The sequence below is a fragment of the Acanthisitta chloris genome, unplaced genomic scaffold (assembly GCF_000695815.1).
Source record: "Acanthisitta chloris isolate BGI_N310 unplaced genomic scaffold, ASM69581v1 scaffold10151, whole genome shotgun sequence".
Classification (NCBI taxonomy): Eukaryota; Metazoa; Chordata; class Aves; order Passeriformes; family Acanthisittidae; genus Acanthisitta; species Acanthisitta chloris.
Genome location: NW_008654364.1, coordinates 71,348 through 94,688, shown reverse-complemented (window position 1 = coordinate 94,688; position 23,341 = coordinate 71,348). Strand labels below are relative to the sequence as shown.

At 37.7% G+C, this 23,341-nt stretch overlaps 1 protein-coding gene across 1 annotated transcript in view; it reads left to right on the top strand.

Moving 5' to 3' along the window:
* The window catches only part of MIPEP (mitochondrial intermediate peptidase), a 70,664-nt gene extending 48,020 nt beyond the window's left edge, over positions 1–22,644 (top strand). The window contains exons 16-18 of the mRNA XM_009083479.1: positions 12,929–13,050; positions 13,819–13,892; positions 22,550–22,644. Of these exons, the coding sequence (XP_009081727.1) occupies positions 12,929–13,050; positions 13,819–13,892; positions 22,550–22,644 (291 nt within the window). The remainder of the gene's footprint in view (positions 1–12,928; positions 13,051–13,818; positions 13,893–22,549) is intronic.
* The last annotated feature ends 697 nt before the right edge of the window (positions 22,645–23,341 follow it).

The following is a 23,341-nucleotide window of genomic DNA, read 5'->3' as shown; positions in this document are numbered from 1 at the left end:
GGAACACTAAATAATTTGCTATATACCTTCTTCCTTTAGCATGTTAGATACATATTAGTTCAGAGGGACTGGTGTCATAACATGTGCATCAGGTTACAGCCTTAATTATGGTTATATACTTTTGTCCAGAGTGCAGGTTTCTTTGGCAGCCTGAGAACTTCTTAATGGCCTATGGTTGCTAGTATTTGGAGACACCTGTGAGACCAAATATGTTAGCCAGCCAAGGTTGCCAACTGAAGACAAGGCAGGTATTGTAAGAGATACCCTAAAGGGAAGATGTGTATGAAAAATGGTGTATCACCAATGTGGTTGTTAGTCTTTCTTCTTCCTGCAGCTGGGGGGACTCTGCCCAGACAGGGATCCTGACCTTGGAAGGCTTTACCTAGGTCCTTGTCTTAACTTGCTGGAGTTGTGTCTGTCATGCTCCTGCAAAGGAAATCAGTGAGGAGATGCAACCTAACATTTGCAGTGCTTGCTCAGGGAAGCTGTCAGGCACTATAGGAAGATGTGGCTTGCCATGGATGCTGTGAATGCAAGGGTTTAATTAGCAGGGAACTTACAAAGGCATCTGGGTGGTTGATCAGCTGAGGAGGAGTTGGTGTCAGTAGACAGAGACAACTAGCTTCTCTGCAGAGAGAAAATAGTGTCTGTATCACATATGGTCAGTACGAGCCAAAGACTCGTTTTGTTCTTGTTGAAGAATACCTGAGAGCAAAACAGTAGCTATATGCTTCTTTTCCCTTCTTAGGAGTCTATTCTTAGGAGTTTGAAGGTGACCTAACCTCAAGCTTAGTTGTGTTAGGTAAGCCAGAGGCTGAGAATGGAGACAGTGTGGTTTCTGAAGTTCACAGTCTTGTGCTGATCATGATCGCTGTCTGTTGTGGTGCTGCAGTGAAGAGGAGAGTACAGTTCTGACGGGGCTATTCCTCAGCCTGCTGAGGGCTGGCTGGCAGTTTGAGTCAAGTATCTTGTTATTGAATCTGCCATCTGTGTCCTTGTGGTGTCTGTTGTCTTAGGATTTCTTGTTAGGTCTTTGGAGTGACTACTAATGTGTAATTATAACTCTGTTCCTGTATAAAATTTTCATGTGAGTATCAGTCACACATATAAAAAGAGTAAACAGTCAGACTGGGCAAGTGATGAGGCAGCTGTCTTAAAATAAATAGGTGATAACCCTTAACCTCAGAAGGTAAAAGTGGTTTTGAATTCTGAATACTTTACTCAAGTGGTGAACATAAATCTTAAAATTATTGGTAAGGAAAGCCCAAGTGTAGTGACTGCCTGTTAAATTTTAAACTGTAATTTCACTTCATAGTGGCTTTATCTAAAACCTTCCCAAATTTGTTTTAGATTTATTATGCTGAACTAATGTAACCTTAGAACCTAAGCAAAACTGAAAGCTAGGTTAAAGGAAATGAAAAAAAGGGCTAAAAGGTAGAATGTGCTGTTGGCAGAGAGCTTTTTAAAAAAACAATACTGAGTGGCAGAAGAGGGGATAAAATTTATAGTGCTAATTAATAAGATGCTGAAAATACTGAGTGGGAGAAAAAGCGTTGTGTGAATATCTGAACACTTAAATATCTGAGAAAAGGAGATTATTAGGAAAGTAGGAGCCATATAAAAGTGTGAAAAACAGAAGACAGGATGAGCTCTAATGAGCCAAAAGTATGGAAGTTTCAAGCAGCTTATACACCAAACCCACCAATAATTATTAAAAACAATTCATCAAAAAGAGATAGACTGCCCAATATTTGCTGGAACTGGAACATAGCTAAGTATGATGATTCAAAAGATATTATGTAGTTATCCAGGGGGCTGAACCAAAGACACAAACTATACTGATGCAAAAAAAAAAAAAAAAGGACCAAGCCTTTTAACGACTTTATTAAGATAATAAAAAATAGAAATCATTATATAGCTAGAGATAACTACTAGAAGAATGCAAGAATTCAGAACAAAAAAAGGTAGAAATGCTGAGTTGCAAAGTGCAAGTGGAGAAGGTAATATAGTTCCATAATTACTGTAAAAACCAGAGGAGAGTGGGAGAAAGAATAACAAATGCCAGAGAAAGCAGTAGTATTCCATGCCTCTGCCTCAGTGTTTTAAAAAAATATATGTGAATTTTGATTAGGTAGTAATACATATAATTTTTGAGATGGATAGAAACAGAACTGAGATTAAAGAATGAAAGAGAGAATAACTAGTTTAGTTATGGTCAGGTTGTCAGAATATTTAAGTTTGTCAAAGTAGTCAGTGACCTGCAGCAATTATCACTCAAACTCATGAAAAAGTGGTAGTGCTATCATCATAACTACTCGTATGAAGGGAGAATAATTTAGGAACTGTAGACTAATTGTTCAGACTTTGTCACTCAAGAAGTAGTAGAACCAATGATTAAGCAGCTCATAAGTACCTTGAGAACAATCAAATGAGCAAAATAACGTCACTTTTGTTAAGAACCACCTGAGATGGAAAAAAATTCACTTTCTTCTTAAGACATTGATTGGGAACAGGAAGGAAGTGGTTGATAGCGTAACTGTAGACTGAGCAAGCTTTCTGACACTTGCAAATCATAATTTTGCAAGCAAACTGTGGATTTATGGCTGAGTCAACATCTAGGACAGATGCTGACAAAGCAGGTTAAACCTTAGTTTCAGACAGGGACATTTTAAGTGGAAGTCACCAGGAATGTGTCCAGGAATTACTGCAGTTCTGTGTTTTTCTTAATGATTTAGATGACACTTTATTATATTTATAGAAGCTCCTTTGGTTGACAAATGTTGCAGAAGTTCCAAAAAGCAGAATTTAAATGATCCAAAGAATCACTTGTAAGTCAAGCAAGCTGTGCAGAAGACCAGCTTGGCTGAACAGGGAAGTCCTGGTGAAGCTCAGGAGGAAAAAGAAACAGTATGATCACTGGAAGCAATGTCAGGCTTCACAGGAAGAGTACAGAGCTGTGATTAATTTATCATGGAATCATTGAATGGTTTGGGTTTGAAGGGACCTTCCTCCTTCCTTGGTACAACCCTACTGCCATGGGCAGGAACACCTTCCACTTCTTCCACAACTTCTCTGGGCAGCCTGGTCCCCCTGTGCCAGTGCCTCACTACTCTCACAGGGAACAATTTCTTCAATAGAATAGAAACCTGCCCTCTTTCAATTTAAAGCCATTCCCCCTTGTTCTGTCACTCCATGTCCTTGTAAAAAGTTCCTTTCCAGTTGTAGGCCCCTTTAGGTACTGGAAGGCAGCCAAAAGGTCTCCCTGGAACCTTCTCTTCTCCAGGCCGAACAACCCCAGCTCTCTCAGCCTTTATGAAGGGAGAAGACACAAAAGGCCCAAGCTCAGTTAGAGCTGAAACTGGCCAGTGCTGCTTCAGATAACATGAAGGGCATTTTAAAATATGTTAGTAGCAAGAGGAGGTGTAAAGAAAACATGCGTGCAATACTTGAAGATGGTCATGTGAGTAGCAGGATGAAAGAGAGCAAAGGAATTCAATGTGTTATTTGCCCCAGTCTTTAATAATAGGCCTTGAGCATGCTGGTTTCCAGAACTGAAGGACCACAAGTGCAGAACAGTGATTTGCCATTTGAGGACATGGAATTTCACAAGGCCATGGGGCCTGATGGGATTCATTGCAGAATTCTGAACGAACTAGTGTATGCTATGGCAGAACCCATTTTCCAAAGAATAGTTTGCATTAAGAAAGCAATTTAAGTAATAGGTATTTAAAGAACAATAAATGCCAAAAGGCCATGCTTTTATTCATGGGATGGTTAGAGGAAATAATATCTGGGTTTTTTTAAATATGTTTTAGTATTTGGTCTTGGGGACTTAGCAGTGGTAGTGTCGTGTCCTGTAATAGGTGCCTACCTCTTAAAAAGGTGTAGCAAAAATGGAAGAAATACAGTGAAGCAGTTTTGGAAAGATAATAGGTTTGGAATCGTGAACTATGTGGAAAGTTAAGGAAATTGAGTTTATTTGGCTAGCAAAGGGAAAATTATGTAAGCACATATGAATATATTGTATTGAAAGCCTTTATGAAAAAATAATTGGAATTTAGACTGTGGTTATTTGTTTCTTATTAATGAGCTGATAGTAGGAGGGGGAAAATGGTATAATTTACAGCAAATGCAGTTATGGTTAGAACCTAATCTTTTAAACTCTTGTCTATTTTTTCCCTCGTTTGTTGAAGACGGAAGCAGACACCTTGGATCTCTATAGGTAGTTTTAAAGAAACCACTGCTGTAGATCACAGAGGCACAAATTTCATACTAAAGGCAGAGAGATACCATAGCAGGATTGCTTTTCCACTTTTTCTCTATCTTCAGTTACTTGAAGAAGTACTGATGTTGCTCATATTCCAGTTTTTGGAGTGTTTTGAAGAGAGATGAAGTCATATGTTATTACTCAACTTCTTGAAGTTTGTGTAACCCCTTCAAGGTAATTTTTTACCTTGCCATGTTGGAAACTAAAGTTGTTTACACAGAGTGTAAATCCCTGGATTAGTTTTCATATGAAAAGTATACTATAAAACTGAGTTGAAGAGTCTGGGTCTGAGGAAAAGATTAATAAACGAGTGCACAGTGAACTCTGGGGAAGTGATAGTTCTATAAATAATTAATAGCTAAAAGCCATTTCAAAAAGATTGGTGACCTGCTGAGGTCAGTATTAAAGTAGATGCTGGGACTTTCAAAAGCTCTTAAAGTCACCTTTCAAGGTTTGTTTAGCTTTCTGTCTTTGTGGAGTTGAGTTCATTTTATGATAAAGAAAATGCTGATAGCAAATACTGTGAAGATTTGTTTTCCAGTGGTAACATGACACTATTCACTGGGCAACTATCTACAGCAGCAAAGTGTTTACAGATATCATAAGATAGGAAGCACTTTTAAGGAAATTCTTTTCACAAGTGTTAGCCCCATGAAACTCAAACATACTCTAGTGATAGTATTTACCTTGTTTACTGTGAGTAGAGCATTTTAAGGAATAGTGCAGGAAGTAGTTGCACACATCTCCTGGTAACATTTTGAACATATTTAGGTGTAGCTTCCATAGATATGTATATATATATATATAAACACATATCGCTTTGTTTAGTTTTATATAGTTCTGCTTTCACAGCTCACATGTCCTTTTTTTTCCCAGGGGTTACAGTACTGGAGCTGTATTTGATAGTGATAGATGTAACTGAAGAGATCCTTGCCACAAACACAGGCTGGAGAGCCTGAAATTAAATGCTCTTCAAGTGCAGTGGGAGATTGTCCTTTCTATGAAAAGCTTGCAGGCAAAATAGAATAAGAGAAAGGAACTTAGCACCCTCCCTTCACAGGAGGTGGCAGCTAGAGTGAGCAGCACAAGGGGGGAAAAACTCCATAGTTTCTCTAAGTTCATACTGCAGCTTGTGGCAGATTCAGGATTAGAATCATGATCCCCTAAATGAAATGGCTCTAACCAAAGATAGTAAATACACATTACTGTAAAAGAGTAGTGATTTCACTTTCCAGTGTAGGTACCGATAATTTACATGATGTACTGGCAAATGTATTTTGCAGTTAAGACATTTTTGGGGTTTTTGTCATAGCTTATCTTAAGCAGCATTCATTATGTTTGTTTTAAAAGAATAGGTCAATACTTAAAATTAGGTTTATTGGTAAAGTAGAATAAAAACTTTGGGCTTCAGTGTGAGTCTCTACCCAAAGGAAATAGTAATGATCTGATTCTGCTTATCTCAGGCTTATGAATCTTGAAAGCTTAGGCAGTAATAGCAATTATTAATTGGTAATAGAATGGGGGTGGGGTGTTGCATGTGCATATATATATGTGTATAATGACATGTTACAACATGAAGGACTTGTTTCAAAATGGTGTGTTTGCATATTTCTTATATTTTACTTTAAAGACTAGTTACAATGTTTGCAAGTAACACTGTCTCTCAACTTGTCCATATAAGGTCAGTCAAAGGACACAGTAAAGAGTCAATTTTCATATCTCTATGTCTCTTAATCCAGGTTTTAAGGATTGTGGAGCAGTGCAAATCATACACACAGATTTTTGCTGTCGGTATTCTTTATCTCCCATGCGCCCCTTCCCCTAAGTCCCTTTGTGGGGAGGAGAGAAGAGGGTAGAGAGTAAATAGTTTTAAATGGTTTTGCTGTAAGCAGCTCAAATTCATGAATAGTTTATAAATAGAAATGAAATATTTTTCTTTAAGCAATTCAGAGACCATATGGTACATATCTAGAATCACCTAAGTGGTTAATTGCATGTTAAATTCCTTTCCTCTTCCTTAGTGTAAACAACTGCAAAAATATTTACATTCCCTGCCTTGCTAGATTTATTTATCATTTTATAATAAAAACACAGAAGTGTTATAAATTGAAATCTTAATCTCTTGCTTGACTTGCTTTCTAAAATGTCAACAGTATTTCTGGTTTGGTTTACTTTGTGTTCTCTCCCACTCCTAACACAGAAACGCACGACACTGAAAAACGGAAGAGTATTGACATTAAGCAAGTCAGAAACACAGCACAAGATGTGGTTTCTTGAAATTAGCTTTCTGTTATTCTAAACAAGATTAGAAACTGCAGCAGAGAAAGTGGCTCTTTATTGCACTTTATTATCATTGTGAAACTCCAGAAGGATGATGATGTAATTCCATAAAACTTAGAGGGGTTCAGGTCAAAAACACAGAATGTAAGTTGACCGAACAAGCTGCTGTGTACCTGTGGAGAAGAGTTGTTTCTGACAGTTAGTGAGTGCTCTACTTTTTTCCCAGACGCTCAAACAGTTTGCAGACTCTGCACTCTAAAGCTCATTAAACCATTTCTTCAAGTGAGAACAAATTGAGGACATCTTCAAAGCACTTTGTAAACTTACGTAACAAACTAATACAGTAAGGAAAAGAATTCTGTGATTTGTTTCAGAACAAAAGAGTGAATTCTTTAAACTGCAAAGGGTACATGAAAATGCTTGGCGTGTTTCATACAGTGAGAATAAATTCTGCTGTGTGACAATTTGGCCTCCCCAAAATAAGTGCATCCAGCAGCAGAGCTTGGCCATCGGGGCCTGACAGCCACAGCCTGGGCTTCTGCAAGCAATTCTGTGCTGCTCGTGCCTGTTACTGTGTGAGGGCAAGAAAAAGAGAGGAGCCTTACCGGAAAGCTTCCCAGCTTGTCTCACTCCAGGCTCAGTTCTTTTGGGAAAGGGAGCATAGGAGCATCAGAGAAAGGCATTTAATTCAAGTAGATTAGCACAGTAATTCTGGAGTAACTGTAATGAATCAAGGAGCCTGAAATTTTCTCTATGGGATCACTGGATGTTGTTGCAGTTCTGTGCTATGAAGTAGCTTCAGTGTCTTCCTGAAATTTGAGGAATGGGATCTGTGAAAGAATAGGGGTGTGTATAGCTTGAAAATGCAAAGTGCAGTCAAAGAAAAAAAGTAAGAGCAGATCTCCTGTTTGTCAGACAATATATTTTTTCTTTTGCTAAAAGCATGTTTTCCCTCTGATAGTTTGAAATGATGCCTCAGATCTGCATCACACAGTAAATTCACCAGTTTTCTCTGCTGAAAAGTGGCTTCATAGTTCTTGACCTTTAAGCTGCAGTTCTTTATATTCCTCCTCCAGCTCCTGCTGTATGAGTGGCTGACACAGAGCCAAGGAAACATCGCCTGTGCTAACTCTCAGTGTGCTTATTTGCATGCCAGAGCAGTGTTGTCCTGGATTTCCACTAGCCGTGATAAACCTTGGCCTCAGCAGAGGGAAATAGCCTGTGCTGATTTCCATGCTAATCACTGTTCTCTTCTGGCTTCAAGTAACCAGAGCCTGGAGCTTCTCCATAACTCTCAGGAGTTTTCCACCCGTGCTGATAACTAAATTCAAGGGCAGTAATATCAAGTTAGTGCCAGACACAGGGGTTCTCCACCCTGTAGCCCCTGAAGGAGATAAGTTGGCTGAACCTCTGTTGGGTTTCCTGCCAGAATAAGGATTTAATTAAGAAGGGGGAGGGCACCAGATATCATCTCCATCAAGTATTGTTCTTGATGGAAACAATTCAACAACTTGCTCATGGATGTAATTACTGTAGCACACATTTTGTAATTAGAAGTCTTAAATGACAAAAATACTTTCCTTAATTTAGCGTTGGTTCTTTTCAGGTTCTCACTTGTGGTTTTTGTCTTAAGATGCAAAGCAAAATGGACTTAAATATACTTTGAAGTACCTAAAGACATAGCAGAAACTGTTGGAAGAGCATTTTTGAAAAATCCAAGCACTAGTCAAGAATTTCTGTAGGACTTCTTTTTCTTTCCAAAAGATGTACTAAGACTTTGTAGCACTGATTCCTGATGTAATTAGTGGAGCCCCATGGAACAATGTTTACCTACACTCAAGCAAAAGCTACCTGTAGATTTTCTTTTAATTTTGTCTTTTTACAATCACATCTAAATTTTTTTATCAGATTGGTCTTGTGAGAATCTTCGCAGTTCTGAATTTAGAATTCATATAATTGAATCCCGAGTTAGTTTATGTAGTCTTAAAATGAATCAAGTGGTTTAACTTTTAAATAAAAGATGGAAGTTGTAGTAAATTATTTAAATTTCTCCTAGAGCAGTAGTCCTGTCCTCTCAGAAAATAACAGGATAAATACTTCTGCCCTCTACTATAAAGGAGACCTATGTGACTAGTTTGAGTAAAATGCAAAGTTCAAGGTAGTTAAGTAAAATGAACTGAATCTTACCTGAAGAATGTATCCTATAAGGACTTGGAAAAAAAATCCTGATAAGGTGTAAGAATACAAAAGTATCAGTGAGGTATTTTTGTATGTTACATGATGGGATGGAAAGGCATTGCATATGGAATTTTGGAAGTATTTCAGACATGGTTATGAGAAAAGACTGGTAATGTTGGTGGAAAAAAGGACCTTTTAATAACTGCAGTGGATCAGTCACACACCTTTGTTTCAGACTGTTGTGCTGGATAGAAAGCAGGCATGAACATGACCTGTGGATGGCATATTATCATAACCCATGGGCTATGCTGTAAAATGCATTGTTTTATAAACTCCTGGAATGAGTTCATGGAACTTTTTGAAGTAAGAGATTACTCAGTCTTCATTAACTTTCTAGCTGCTTACCAAAAACGTAACATTTAGTAAGGAGAATGCCCTAGTTCTACATGTCTAGCCTTTACCTTGTCCAAAAGGGAACTTGATATGTTTTGTTTCTGGTTTGTTTTTTTTTTTTTAAATGGAGAAATCACTCATCATTGGAAAAACACAAGGAATAAGTAATTTTGCATCTTTAGCTGAATTTCTTAAAATGGAGAAATGGAGTTTTATAGTAAAAGGTCAACTGTTTAGTTTTAAATCCATTTACAGTGACGTGGGGTTTTTCATTGTTCATCATAAAACTTTTCAAAGGAGCATTAGCCTATATGTTCTTGGGTTTTTTTAACATTTTATTGGTTAGGTCATAATCTCATCTGTATGAAGTAGGAAGAGTTGTTTAATGTGGGCAGGTAGCTCCTTGTGAATTAAGGTAGAGGATGGGTGTCTTAATGCTTAAATATTTTTTTTTTTATAGGTAGCTAAGTCCAGTCTTGAAAAGTTAATTGTTAGAACAGCACAGAATCAGAAAATGTACTGGAATAATGTAATAGGTACTGGGTAATAGTCAAATATTGAAGATTAGGAATTCCTGATCAGAAGCTTTTTGTGGGGACTGGGACAAAATGAGAGGAAATGGTGATATGCTAAAGTTTGTTCATGCTCCGGAGTAGGGAAAATCTGTACTGTTTTTTTTTTTTAATTAAATTGGATATAGGCTTCAAACTTCAGTAGGGAATAGCAGTGTTTGTTACCAGATTTCCTTCTCTGCTGTTTGCAAAATAGGAAAACAATCTTGGTTGCAGTATGCCTTAGAGAATGGTCATGATCTTGTATAACCTGAGCTATATAAAAGTATATTCCTTATATATTCCAGTGGAGGAATGGAGAGCCATCTATACCTTATATATCTTAGGCATCTGTCTTAAAATGGATTGACTCATCCTCCATTTTTGTTTACATTTTTGGATACGGTCCCGTTCTGAATGAATTCTTGAAATCTGAACTCCATCGTATTTGAAAGCCTTGCCAAAGGCAGGGAGAGAGATGAGCAGTGTCTTTACCTGGCCTTTCTGTGTTCTTTCATTTTCTCTTTTAAAAGGAAACAATGTGAAGTGTACTGGTGAAGCATAGTGGCAATGACAAGGTCAAACAAAGTAACTTGTATTTGAACAGAGGGTAATGAGTCTTGTTTTACGTGCAGACTTTGAAGTCAAGTTTTTGGTCTTGGACAGGTTGCTGAGAAGTTGTTCTTTCCTCCTTGCTTACTTGTGATACTGAGTTTCAGCAAATGTGATGAATGGAATAGTTGATTATCTGGGGAAGTACAGATAGCCTGTTTTAGGTGCAGACCATTAAATGCAAGAGAATTTGATGTGAACAATGTAATCTGAGCTGTTGAGGAAGACATACTGTCCTGGTTAGAGTTTATGTGATGTATAAATAATTTCTTTTTGAGAGAGGTAGAAATATTTGTCCCTATGTCAGTCAATAGAAAGTATTTTTTTTTGTAGCCTAAAAACAACTTGGTTGTTTGGTTTGGGTTTTTTTTCACTGAAATGATCTGTTTGGAATTTATTTAAGCTTCTGAATATGTGAAACCAATTCATCAGTAAAGTTTTCCACATTCCTGAGAGAGAGTTGAAACTTCTGATCTTAACTTTGAAAACTAGCTAACTAAATAAAATTAACTGGCATGTTTTCCTGCTCAGTCTTCTAGAAATGCAGGCTCTCTGATCTATTTCAAAATGTGCTTTTCATTTAGTGATTACGGTTATAATTAAGGGACTAGTTAGAAAAACTGTAGCTATAAAGAATAAACACAGCAACCACAATACCTTTCAGAGCAAACCAGAGAATCTGTATCCAAGCTGAATGTTTTTACATACTTGCATTACAATGAGATATGGTACAGTTAGTGTTTACTTTAAAGAAAAGAAAAAAAAGTTAATTATTTTTAAGAATTTGCACCATGCACCAAAACCCAAAGAAAAACTGAAGACTGGAGACCTTTTAAAATCTCATTTAACTTTGCAGCTCCTACTTTAAACTAGTTGTGTAGGTCACCAACACAGACCCAATTGCTCACCCGTGGCAAATTCCATCTGTTTTGGACACCTGTTTTAGGGTGGAGATAACCATCTTGTCAAAAGTAGCTTTTGAATGGCTGAACTACAGCTAACTTTGAGAAGTTTATTTGTAGGTGTTGATCAGAAAAGGGAGCTAGCAACTTGTTTCTCATCTGTTCAGAATAATCTAGATTAGAAAGCACTGTTTGCTACTTTTTTTTTCCTAAAGGAAAAAAAGGCTGATTAAAAGCCAAATACTTCTTTTTCCACCCTCTCAAATAGTCATATGTTTTAACATACACATTGGTCTTTTTGGCTAATGGAGAACAAGATCATGATTGGTACTTTATTGAATAAAGAAGTATAGTTTATTTCAGCTGTCAAAAATCAGGAGATTTTTAATTACAGTGTGATGAAGGATCACAGTCAAAGATCAGTAGTTCTGGAAAATTAATGCCCTTTCAATTTTTGTTTAGCTTCTTCAGAATTTCAGCTATGGAGGGTAGGATAAGAACAAGCATCTCACAGCCCATGGATTTAAATTTAAAACATCTGTTATGCTACTTTGTTGTTTATCTTTTAGTTCCTCTTTAAAACTCTGTTTCTTATAGTGCCTACAAAAACCTTGACAACAGTCATATCACAGCAATGTTAAGACATTTGAATAGGAGGACAAAAAAGATATGAGACTTGTCATGTCTTTGGTTTCCTCAGGTCCAGCAGGGCCCAGAAAGTTTCATACTCCTTCATTTATACATTCATCCATTCTTATTTCAAAAATTATGCCTGAATCTGTTGGGAAACCTCTTCTTAGTTTAGACCTGCTTGGCTTTCCACATCACGCCAAAGAGGTGATGAAGTCTTTATCCCTGAAGATACTGAGACTTTAGACCGAGCCCTAAGAAATCACATCAAAGTTGGCCTTGCTTTGAGTGAGGCTTGGGCCAGATGGCCTTCAGAGGTCTGCCACAATTTAAATTACTCTGTTACAGTCAGGGAAAGAAAAACAAAAGTAACACTAGGGTGGTTACTTCTGATTTTCTCTGCTAAGTAAACAAAATTAAACAGTCAACACCAAACAGCATTCCGTCACTGGAATGAGTCATAAACCCACGCAACAATACATAAATTAATAACAATATAATTGCAGATTATAATCTAATTTTTATATATATATATATATATATACATATATGCATTTTAAAACGTGCGAAGAAATCTGTGAACCGTGGCATTGCATGTGAATGTAATTTGTCTACCTTGGAGGTTTCTGGCATATGCAAAGTTGCATTTTTAAATAATATTAAGTGCAAGTCCCTATTACCATTCTGTTTGTGACAAAAGTTTATAAATTGAACTTTTTCAAGTGTGACAGTGTACTTATCTACATGGGAAATTATAAAATATGGTGTTACTTCTAATAAGGTCATCATGGTTTCCTTTCAAGACCAGTAGAACAACATGTCTGTTAACAAGTAAGAAGAATTTTACTGCATGGTATTCTCTCCTTCTGGCCCTGTTTATATATAGTTTCATTTGGGATGTTCAGTGTATTGGATATACAGTATTTAGCTTGAAAAGTACTTCTTGTAGTAAGGGATTTTTCATTCTGGAATTTCTGGTGCTTGCTTTTTTATTTTTTATTTTTTAACTGTCATTAATAGCATCAGATTTCTTCCATCATACTTAAGAAAATTCTGAACAATGTAAAGAATTCCAAAGATAACTTTTGGGTTTTGTTTTTTTTCTCTCCTTACAGGCCTGGCACCTGCGATTCAGTCATCTTGTGGGCTACGGTGCCAAATATTACTCCTACCTCATGTCTAGGGCTGTTGCCTCTATGGTGTGGAAGCAGTGTTTTGCTCAGAACCCATTTGATAGGTAAAACCACAGAAAATATTAAGTAGAAGGAAATGTCATGGTAGTTGCTTCTGGGAAACATGAAACAAATGGGTCCGCGCGGGTTGATGAGCTTTTTTGATGCAAATTAGTTTTTAGCCTTTTTCTTGATTTTTAAGAGGATTACAAAACAGGAAATAACCACATGTATAAAGTGTACTTTGGGACATATTCATTGGTGCAAAACAATTTGTGTCATTGTTTTAAATTACAGGTGTGTTGGTTGGGAGGCACTGAACTCCCTGTTTAGATGTAATTAGAGAGCTTGAATTTCATAGATGCCTAATTACTTGTAATTTTCTATTGAAATCAAAGCAACTGCAGGTGTTATACGAGCTTCATGCCACCAACTTCAAAGCTAAGTATAGCTAGCTATCCTGCTCGTTTTACTTTGTGAAATTAAAAAGTAAGTTGTGAGATCCCAAATTGTAAGCGTTCTTATACCTTAGGTGAACATTCAGAACATTGTAACAGAGCAACCTTACCCTTGGAGCAATTAAGGCTGAAAAGCCCTTGTTTGCAAATTAACATCTCTAAACACCAGCACATATGTGTAAAATTTGTCTAGTTCAGTTAGTGGTGGTATGATTTTAAATGTAATTTGAATTTGAGGAGTCAACATGGAATCAGTCGTTCCTGGGCAGAAAATTTCATTTGGTCTCTGAGTTCTGTAGAGATCCTAGAAGCAAATCTGACTGAAAGCTGGACAGGTTGTGTTTGTGGTTGGCTCTAACATCTGTGTTTCTCCAGGGCAATGGGTGAGCGTTATCGTAGAGAGATGCTGGCACACGGCGGTGGGAAAGAGCCCATGCTGATGGTTCAAGGTAGAGAAGAAATTATTATAACCATTTTATTCCCTTGCTGGAGCATGAAATGATTTAACTGCATTTCCCAACTTGGTCTTCATAGTTTAATTATGATTTTCATTGGATTTATGAAAGAAAATTATGCATTTCTTTAATTAACTGGACTGGTCATCACCTTTATATCATGGTCAGTAGAACTCCTTGTGGTACATGGAATATGCACAGATAGTTAGGATGAAGTGTTGGAAAGGTTTGTATTACAAGGCTGTCTAAAGAATTCAGAATAAGAGTATCGCATACTTGAAGAAAGACAGACAACACCATTTTTGGATACAATAAATTAGTAACATTTCCATACATGGAATTCATAACATCTCTGGTTATTTTGTAAAGAAGAATTTGAATTTGTTTGGGCCACATCATTTTAGCATCATCAAAATATCTTTGGCTGTGTCAGTACTTTGAGTATATATGAAATGCAGCTCTGAAGGCTGTAATAGAGAGACTTGGTTCATTATTCCTCTCATGACCATATTTGCTTTTTGAATCTGGAAAATAACTTTTAAAAATATTTCATATCAGTAGTAAAAATGCTATATTTCATACATTAAAACATTGTGCCAGGAGAATGAAACAAGTTTGAGAAACTGCTGACTTTATCTCAAATCCATTAATAAGATCAGGATAATGACCTTCCTGTGTAATGTTGCATAATTCAAACGAAACATTTTTGCATTATTGTCACTGTTCCTGATATGAGCACTTGCTAAGTTCTTCATCTAATGGCAGACCTTTCAATTTGCTCTGAAATTCTGAATATTAAGGATGAATATGAACTCACTGGCCTCTGGTCACTCCATTTCAGTAGACTGGAAATTGTGGGACTTTTTTTCTGCAGATAAGGAAGACAGTGGTAATGTGTCTGTACTTCATCGTGAGATTGGCTCAGTTTCATAACTAGAGCATTTCAGTTCTTTGACCTATCTGTTTATATTTGAGGCCATGACCTCTGTTCTCCTTAGGCTTACCATGTATTAAGCAACTATATATTCTTTAGATTTGTCTATTTATATTTCCTATCTACAGGGTTATTTTTCACTCAGTATGACTTTGCAAGCTTATTTTTCTTTACTGTTCTTGAAGAGCCTCTGTAGCCGCAAAAAACTAGCCCAGAATTGTGGATTAAGTAGTTGCAAGACATCTTTACAAGCATATCCAAGCATATGGATATGGACTTATATCATAAGTCATATGGTAGAGAAAGAAAAATGTTTTTAAACACCAGTTATGCTTATCATATCTTCTGTTTCTGGGATATATTCTTGATTTTACTGAGCACGGAATCTTCCTGGAATGTCCTAGAAGCTATGTTGAAGTTGCTGGCAGTGTGCTTATTTGAATCAAATAGTGTTTGAATGAAGTCTGCAGAATTCATCTTAGATGATCTTAGAGAAAATCTATGGCAGTACAACTGCCTCTCCCCCTTGCATGCGATAGAGCATGGTGCAGTCAGTTTGAGGTTGAGACTGTGCATCAGTTATTATGGATAAAACTTGCTACTGAAATCAATCTGAAAAAATGTTATCATAGTCCAGGAAATTCCAGGTTTATTTTAAGTTTAAAGGAAGTCCAAATGTGATAAAGTTTGGCAAGGTACAGTGAAAGCACACAAGTTTAACTCTTGCAATGCAGTGAGTAGATGGGTTAGGCATTTCAATATTCATAGTCCTCATGCTTCTAGTCTAATTTAGTGCAGTCAGTTCACTGGTGACTCATCAGGACCAATGGTGAATGAGGAAGAGGCAATAGCTGTGCAGCTTGGGACTTGAAGAAAAGAGCAAGCTTGTTTAAGGAAATAGTTATGCACACTGCAAAGCAGTGAACTTGACATTAATGATAGAATAATGAGACCTGTACGCTGTGACCAAAACAAATCTGGATAAAAGATACATGGTTTAATTGTTAACTTTTTTTTCTTTAAATCAGCAAATCCATAAACCACTACATAGAACTGTGTCATTTCAAGGTCAGTAACTGCAGGGCACCTGCTGAGTCAGCAGTAGCATGAATAATACTGGTGATAAGAGCACAAACTACAAATTACAAAAATGGCAGACGTTTTCACAGAATTACAGTGTCACAGAATAGTTGAGTTTGGAAGGGAACTCTGCAGGTCATCTGGGCCAATCCCCTGCTCAAGCAAGGCTACCTAGAGCTGGGTGTCCAGGATCGTGTCCAGACAGTTTTGAGTATCTCCAAGGAGTGAGACTCCACAGCCTCTCTGGGCAACTTGTGCAACTGCTTGCTCATCCTCACAGGAAGAAAAGTCTTTCCTGATGTTAAGAGGGAACCTGTTATATTTCAGCTTGTGCCCATTGCCTCTGGTCCTGTCACTGGGCACCACTGAGAAGAGCCTGACTCCATCCTCTTTGCACCCTCCCTTCAAGAATTTGTACCTCCAAGCCTTGTCTTCTCCAGGCTGAACAGTTCCAGCTCTCTCAGCCTTTCCTCATTGGAGAGACGTGCCAGACCCTCAGTCATCTCAGTGGGCCTTTGTTGCATTCTCTCCACTATGTCCATGTCTCTCTTGCACTGAGAAGCCACTGGACGCAGCACTCCAGTCATGGCCTCACCAGTGCCAAGTAGAGCGGAAGGATCACCTCCCTCAGCCTGCTGGCAGTGCTCTTGCTAATGCACCCAGACTGACATTCATCTTTGTGGCAGGGGCCCGTTGCTGGCTGATGTTCAACTTGGTCTCCACCAGGAGCATCAGGCTCTTGTCTGCAAAGCTGCTTTGTTGCTGGGTGTCCCTCAGCATATACTGGTGCCTGGGATTGTCCCTCCCCAGGTGCAAGACTTTGCACTTCTCCTTTTTGGACTTTGTGAGGTTCCTGTCAGCCCATTTAGCCAGCTTGTCAAGGTCCCACTGGATGGCAGCATGACCCTCTGACATATCAGCCATTGCTCCCAGTTTGGTGGACACTTTGGATGACACCTGGTTTGGTGTCATCTGACAGGACTGGACCCAGTATTATTGACTGCTGGAGCACACTGCTGGTCCCTGTCCTCCACGCAGTCTTTGTGGCACTGATCACCTCCCTCTGGGCCCTGCCATTCAGCCAGTTTTCAATCCACCTTCCTGTCTGCTCATGCAGCCCACATATATGTCTCTTTTGTACCAGGCCAGTTGTTTCATCGTATAAGGTTATCAAATTAGTTTAGCATGATTTGCCTTTGGTGAATCCATTTTGACTACTCCTGATGACTTTCTTGTCTTTCATGTACTTGGAAATGGTTTCCAGGGTTAGTGGTCCACCACCTTCGTAGGGGCTGAGGTGAGGCTGACCAGCCTGTAGTTCCTGGGGATGTCTTGCTTGCCCTTCTTGAAGATAGGGGTGACATTTGCTTCATTCCAGTCTATTGGCACTTCCCCTAGGTTACTGAGAGTCGTCATGCAGTGCTGTCTGCCAGCTCCCTCAGCACTCATGGGTGCTTCCCATCAAGGCCTGTGGGCTTGTGTATGTCCAGTTTTCTGAAGTATTTCCTGATCTGATCCTCTTCCATCAATCGTACATCTTCCTTGCTTCAGATTGTCTCCCTGGCCACTTTTGTATGCTGAATTTGACGTTTCTACTCTGAATTTCTTTAATACCACTTTAAACAGACATCTTATGAGATACTCTAGATCATAAAATGACCAGAATTCATCAGGAAATTCCTTGCCTCTGCACATTGTGATGTTCATTTGTAGCAGTGCAAAACTTAACAAATGCGCTTGAATGATTCCCTGAAGAATGAAATTGAGGTGACTCAGATGTTTTGACAAGTTAATAATTTGATTGCTGGTTTGGGATTATTTGAGGCTAAATCATAGAACACACCTAATGGAAAAAACTTATTATATGTTTATACTTAATGGCTCTGTATTTGTTACCAAAGCGGAGAATTTAGGGAGAAAAGTAAGAACAGTTATGTTCCTTAATTGGCTGAGGTTCAATCAGCTTCTGACTCCTTTTGCTACGTGTTCCAGAGCACTTGATTTCCATCTTCTGGTAGTTTTCATCAGTTGCAAAACTGTGCTGCCATAGGAGGTAACCAAACAGATTCCTGATTAAAGACAGATTCCAACAAACTTTAAAGCTTGTTGATTTTACTCTTCTTCAGGGAAACAGTCCAGATTCTGTCCTCACTAGTACCATATTTCAAAGACCTTAAGGTTCTATAGGCTGTTATTTCAGGCATTTTTGTATATAAAGAAATGTGCTTGTACAAGTCTGAGTTTTGGATGCACGTAGGCAGCCTCACCCTTGAAATGCTTCTGTATCTCATTGTGAAGTTAGCCATGTTCATTGACTGTTTGATAACAGGTAACTTAACGAGCACATTTCATTTATACAGTTTCTTTGTTACAATTTTCTTCTCAGAAGCTATCTATTGTCTTTCTTTTGTGTTTGGATATGACCGTAGCTTTTCATCTTTCTCCAACATGATTCCATAGATGTACTGATTAGGAAAGATAAAGGATATGACCTGCCATCCAGTGGAGTTACTGACAAGGTTCCTGTTTGGACTAGTCTGTAATTAGGAAACACAATATACTTTTTTTGTTATTGTTTGGATTTGATTCTCTTGGCATTTGTTTCCATTAAAAAAACCCCAAACCATACAGCTTTTTGAAACCTTTTAAAACATTTTCTGAGGCAGCTCCTTTTGTCCCACCCCTTTGATAATCAATTAAAAAAAAGTCACAAATATGAGTAGCAGGAGCAATTAAAAAATGAGTGAACAGTACTTTGTCCAAGATGCTTACTTTATTTTTTAAGATTTCCTTAGAGAGGAAACACATTTTGAGAAGAACTTGATTCATCTGTCATTTTGTGTTGACCACATGGCTCTTGCAGATTTTCTCCTTCCTAGGACTGCATGGCATTAGGGATTCCAAATTCCCTAAAAGTTATGTAACCCAGGTGTCCCTTCCAGGTCCAGTTGTGTGCTGGTTGCAGGTCTGAACAAGATTCAGGTGTGCACCATCCCTCCCTCTCTCTCTTGGCACTCCCTGACTGGAAGGGAACCCAGGTGCATAGTCAGTATGTGAATTGCCTGTGAAAAGTACTGGGTTGGATGATTTGGGAACTGAGGGCATGGAACATATCCTGGAGTGTATTTCTCCTGCAGTTTTGACGTAGTCACATTGCCCTTGGGGTTTCTGAAGAAGTCCTCATGCAAAATACATGTGAGGTTGTGTTTTTGATTTGTTTAGTGCTGTATTGTATTGCAGACAGTCATACTCAGCTGGGTGCCTACATGGTAACCAAACCAACTGACTGTGTAAATAAACACACGTTTGCTCCAATGCAGTTTGAAAATTTGTTTTTCCGTCCCTCAAATTGTACTTCATGAAATAACTATGATTTGAAGAGGCTGCAGAAATCCTCAGATAACGATTGTATGTCCGAAAGTATGAGAAATATGCATAAATCCTAAAAGGTGATGTGAATGGCAACGTACATTAACTCAAACTACACGGACCCAAAATAATTAGTGTTCGAGAGTGACAGAGGCCAAATTTTGCCACAGGCTTTATTCTTCTCTCAATTTTCAGTGATTGTAGGTTATAGCTAACCATCTCTCAAAAGGGTGTGGTTAACCACAGTGCTGTAATGTGAAAGAAAACTTCAAAGCAGAGAAGATAAGCTATGCAGTTGCCTTAGGCTTGGGAGAGACTGAGCTGAAATAGGAGTTGGGCTGAACGTATTAAAATACACTCCTAAATTTGAAAACTGCAACCATCAGACCTTGTGGACATCTTACTAAATCATTTAGACTGGAGTGCTGAGTACTTACAATATATCAAAGCTGATCTTGCTTTGATATATTTTAATGGAGTTTAAAGGGAGACATGACCATTCTTAACACGTCTGTGTAGAGTAAGAGGTTAAAACACAGAAATACCATTAGTGTCTGTTTCTTCTGGAGATGTCTACTTTAAAATCTATAGTTACTCGTTTCATACAGACATCATCATTTCACAGCAGTAGTTCTTCAGCAATGACCTCAGTTACTCTTCATCCCTTCCCTACAAAAGCAAAGTCTACTAGTGTCTGCTTTTGATGTCAGGGATAGGAAAACAGCAAAGCAGCAGACCACTAATGCAAGAAATCTGAAATCTGTTTTTGTTATCAAGAGTTGGAACTACTGGGTAGGAGGTCATTTGACATGACTATTGCCAGAATGATTTTGAAATCTAAAGTGAACTTTGTGAAGTCTAAATGAATACAATTTGAAACAAGTTTTGTGTGAGATTTGGTAAGACTGTTCAGCCAAGTGTACTGTAGTTAATTATGTTTCTTTTATTCTTTTTGTAATATCCAGGGTGGGAATATTTTTGTTATGATTTGCCATTTTTGTGCAAGAGGGAAATGCAATCTACTTGAAGATAATCCCAATTTCAGTCTCTTCCCCCTAATCATTATAGTGTTAGCTCTTCTTTTTTTTTTTGCAATGTATTGATATTCAGCAGAAGAATTTTTAGTGTACCAAAGAATGGCTAAATATTATCCAGACTGGCTGTTCTTTAAAAAGTCAGTATTGGAAGGGAGTTTTTTTATTGTGGAGCTTGGGGAGTGATGGTGATGTCTATTATGCACCGTCTGTGCAGTATTATAGTCATCTCTTTATATTGATATCTGATGGAAAAGGACATATTGGCTATAGATTAATTGTTCTTTTATAAAGCTACATCTTAAAAATTGGAAGGAAGGAATAATTTCACCAATTTGAGATTTTATACCTGAGTTGTCATCCAGATTTGCTTTCTGGGATACAGGGAAAAGTAGGGTCCGCATAGGCACAACTCATCACAAAGTAGACCTCTGAAAAGGATCAGATGAGTGGCACCCAGGAAGGTCTTACTACTGTTCAGTCTCTAGAAATAGAGCCAGTTAGTTCAGATGTAAATATCTGAGACAAAATCACAGCAGAAAAAGGCAAAACAAATTGCACTGGACTGCTCCAAGTGAGTTTAAGACAAAGTTCCAGTAGTCATGTGTGACAGTACATACAGTGGTTTGCCATCCGCGTCACCTTCTTAAGGCATTCTCTCCACTTCTGTAAAAACTGCAGGAAGATACGAGTTTAAACTGGAATTTTCCAAGGCTGTTAGGGAGCAAATATCTGTGTCCCCCAGCCAGCCCACTCAGGAACCTGAGAGAGGGAGTCTGCAAGAGGCCATGGCTCTCTGGGGAGGTCAGATTAGTAGCTGGATATCTGGACACATCTGTTTCTCAGCCCAGCACATAGCAAGCCATTTTTCATTGTGAACGAGAAGCAATTCCACAGCAATTTTTCTAACGTTAGAGTAGATGACAAGTTTAGCAAGTATTTGGAAATATTAATCGTGTTGTCTTTCATTTTGAAAATTGCTTGATGCAAACTTCATTTAACAGCATTTCAGTCAACCTATATATAGTATAGGATTTGTTTTCCTTTTAGTGCTCAGTATTAATCTACTGGGTCATGGCAGTTTGTGTTGACACTTGTAGCATGTTTAAATCAGATTTGAAATGGAATTCTGTAAGATCTCAGCAAGAACATTCTGTTTGGTTGCTAAAAAAAATTACTTTGAGCTGGTCTGTTTCCTGATGGGTTTTGAATAATTGTGTTATAGCAAAAGATTAGAGTCTTTCAGCAGTGTGCAATTATAATTTCCACCAAAACCAAATATTGTTGAGGATGTGAAATAATATAAAATTGTGTTCAGTAGGTGCACTGATCAGAAAGGGTAGAACAGGGTTATATTTACATTGGCAGCTGTCAAAAAGAACAGATCACTTCAAAGAAATATAAAGATTAAATTTTACATTATTTGGCAGCTGTATGGTTGGTTTCAAAGAAATATAAAGATTAAATTTTACGTTATTTGGCAGCTGTATGGTTGGGGTTTTTTTCTGGTACAAATAATACAGTAAATTTCCATATATAATCTTGAAAATGTTAATAACAGTGAAAAGACCGACATTATGTAATGTTAAGTACAAAGAAACATCTGAAAATAATTTAAAGGATATATTTTCATGCTTTCTAAAAGCTGGGATTCTGGGGAGGAAGATGTGAGATTTTTAGCTGCTTGGTTTATAAAATTACCTGACAAAACTCATACTGCAGTGTACTGAAAATGCTTTTGTTTGAGTATGTTTCATGCCTTGTCAAAAATTTCAGAGATATTTGTACTTTAAATAGTAAATTAAATGCTTCTAAGGTGTGTAACACTTTGAGAAAAAAGTTTATCTTTTTTTCTGGCTCAGTCAGAGTTGAGACTTGGCAGATAAGGATTTAAATACCCGCTGAATCACTATTTTATTCCAGTCATTTGGAAATGACTGAGTCTGTGGTTACATCGCTTCAAAATGGATATAATTCCCTGCTTAAGTAAGATTGTACTGATAAGAATCAGTTAGCAATCTTGAAACCTGTCAATTCTGTGATAATGTGTAGCAGGTAGCTTGAAGAAATTAAATAATCCCTACACATTCTAATTGGACTTCTTGACAAAGAAACGTAATAGCCATTTCTGTCTTGTAGGAACATTCAAAGCTAGTTAGCAATAACTGTTACTATTGACAAAACTGTCAAGGTTGTATTATTCTGGTGAAGAGTCTGTTGTCTTGTCTTTGTAGGTATGCTTCAGAAATCACCTTCGGTCGAAGATTTTGTGGATGCTCTTGTTTCAGACTTAGACCATGACTTCGAAATGTTTATCATGGACTCATAAAAATGTTCAACAGAACTGAATTCGTTTATGGAAGATTGCATATGCCTTTGTAATTGTGGATAAAATATTGTTGTGACTGGTCTTGCTTCTTGGTGAACACTTGTAAAAGTCTGTTCATGTTGGCGGAACGGTAATAAATACTTTAATTGAATCACCTGGTTTCATTTATGAAGATGACACTTTTCCATTGCATAGGAGCTTAATTATGGAATTTGAGAGAACAAATCCTCTTGCATGTACTGTTAGAAAACTTGATCTTGTTGGAACATCTGAGTAAATGGGACTTGAACTCATGGTCATGGAGTGGTATGAATGATCTTTTGGTACACACATCAGTTCAGTATTATGACTTACCTCTTGAGTGTTGTGACCCTGTCACTGTTCACACGGGTCTTTCTCACCAGCTCTTGGGTTTTCTTTAACCTGGTTTTACCATGTTCCTTGCAGGAATTCTGCATTGAGGAAAATCAAATTGTGTTTGTAACAGAAGGGAAATTGGAAAGAAAGATGAAGTAGAAAACTTCTAACTGTATTTGAGATATGGAGCAAAAGATGGAAGAAGAGAAGCTGTAGTCATACAGGTCTGTGATGGTCTGTCCTGTTTTTTTCACTGCCTGTTTTTTCAAGGTGGAAATTGACTTTTATGAATAGCACTGCCATTCTTATTAGAACTGGGTTAATACATTTTTAGATGAGA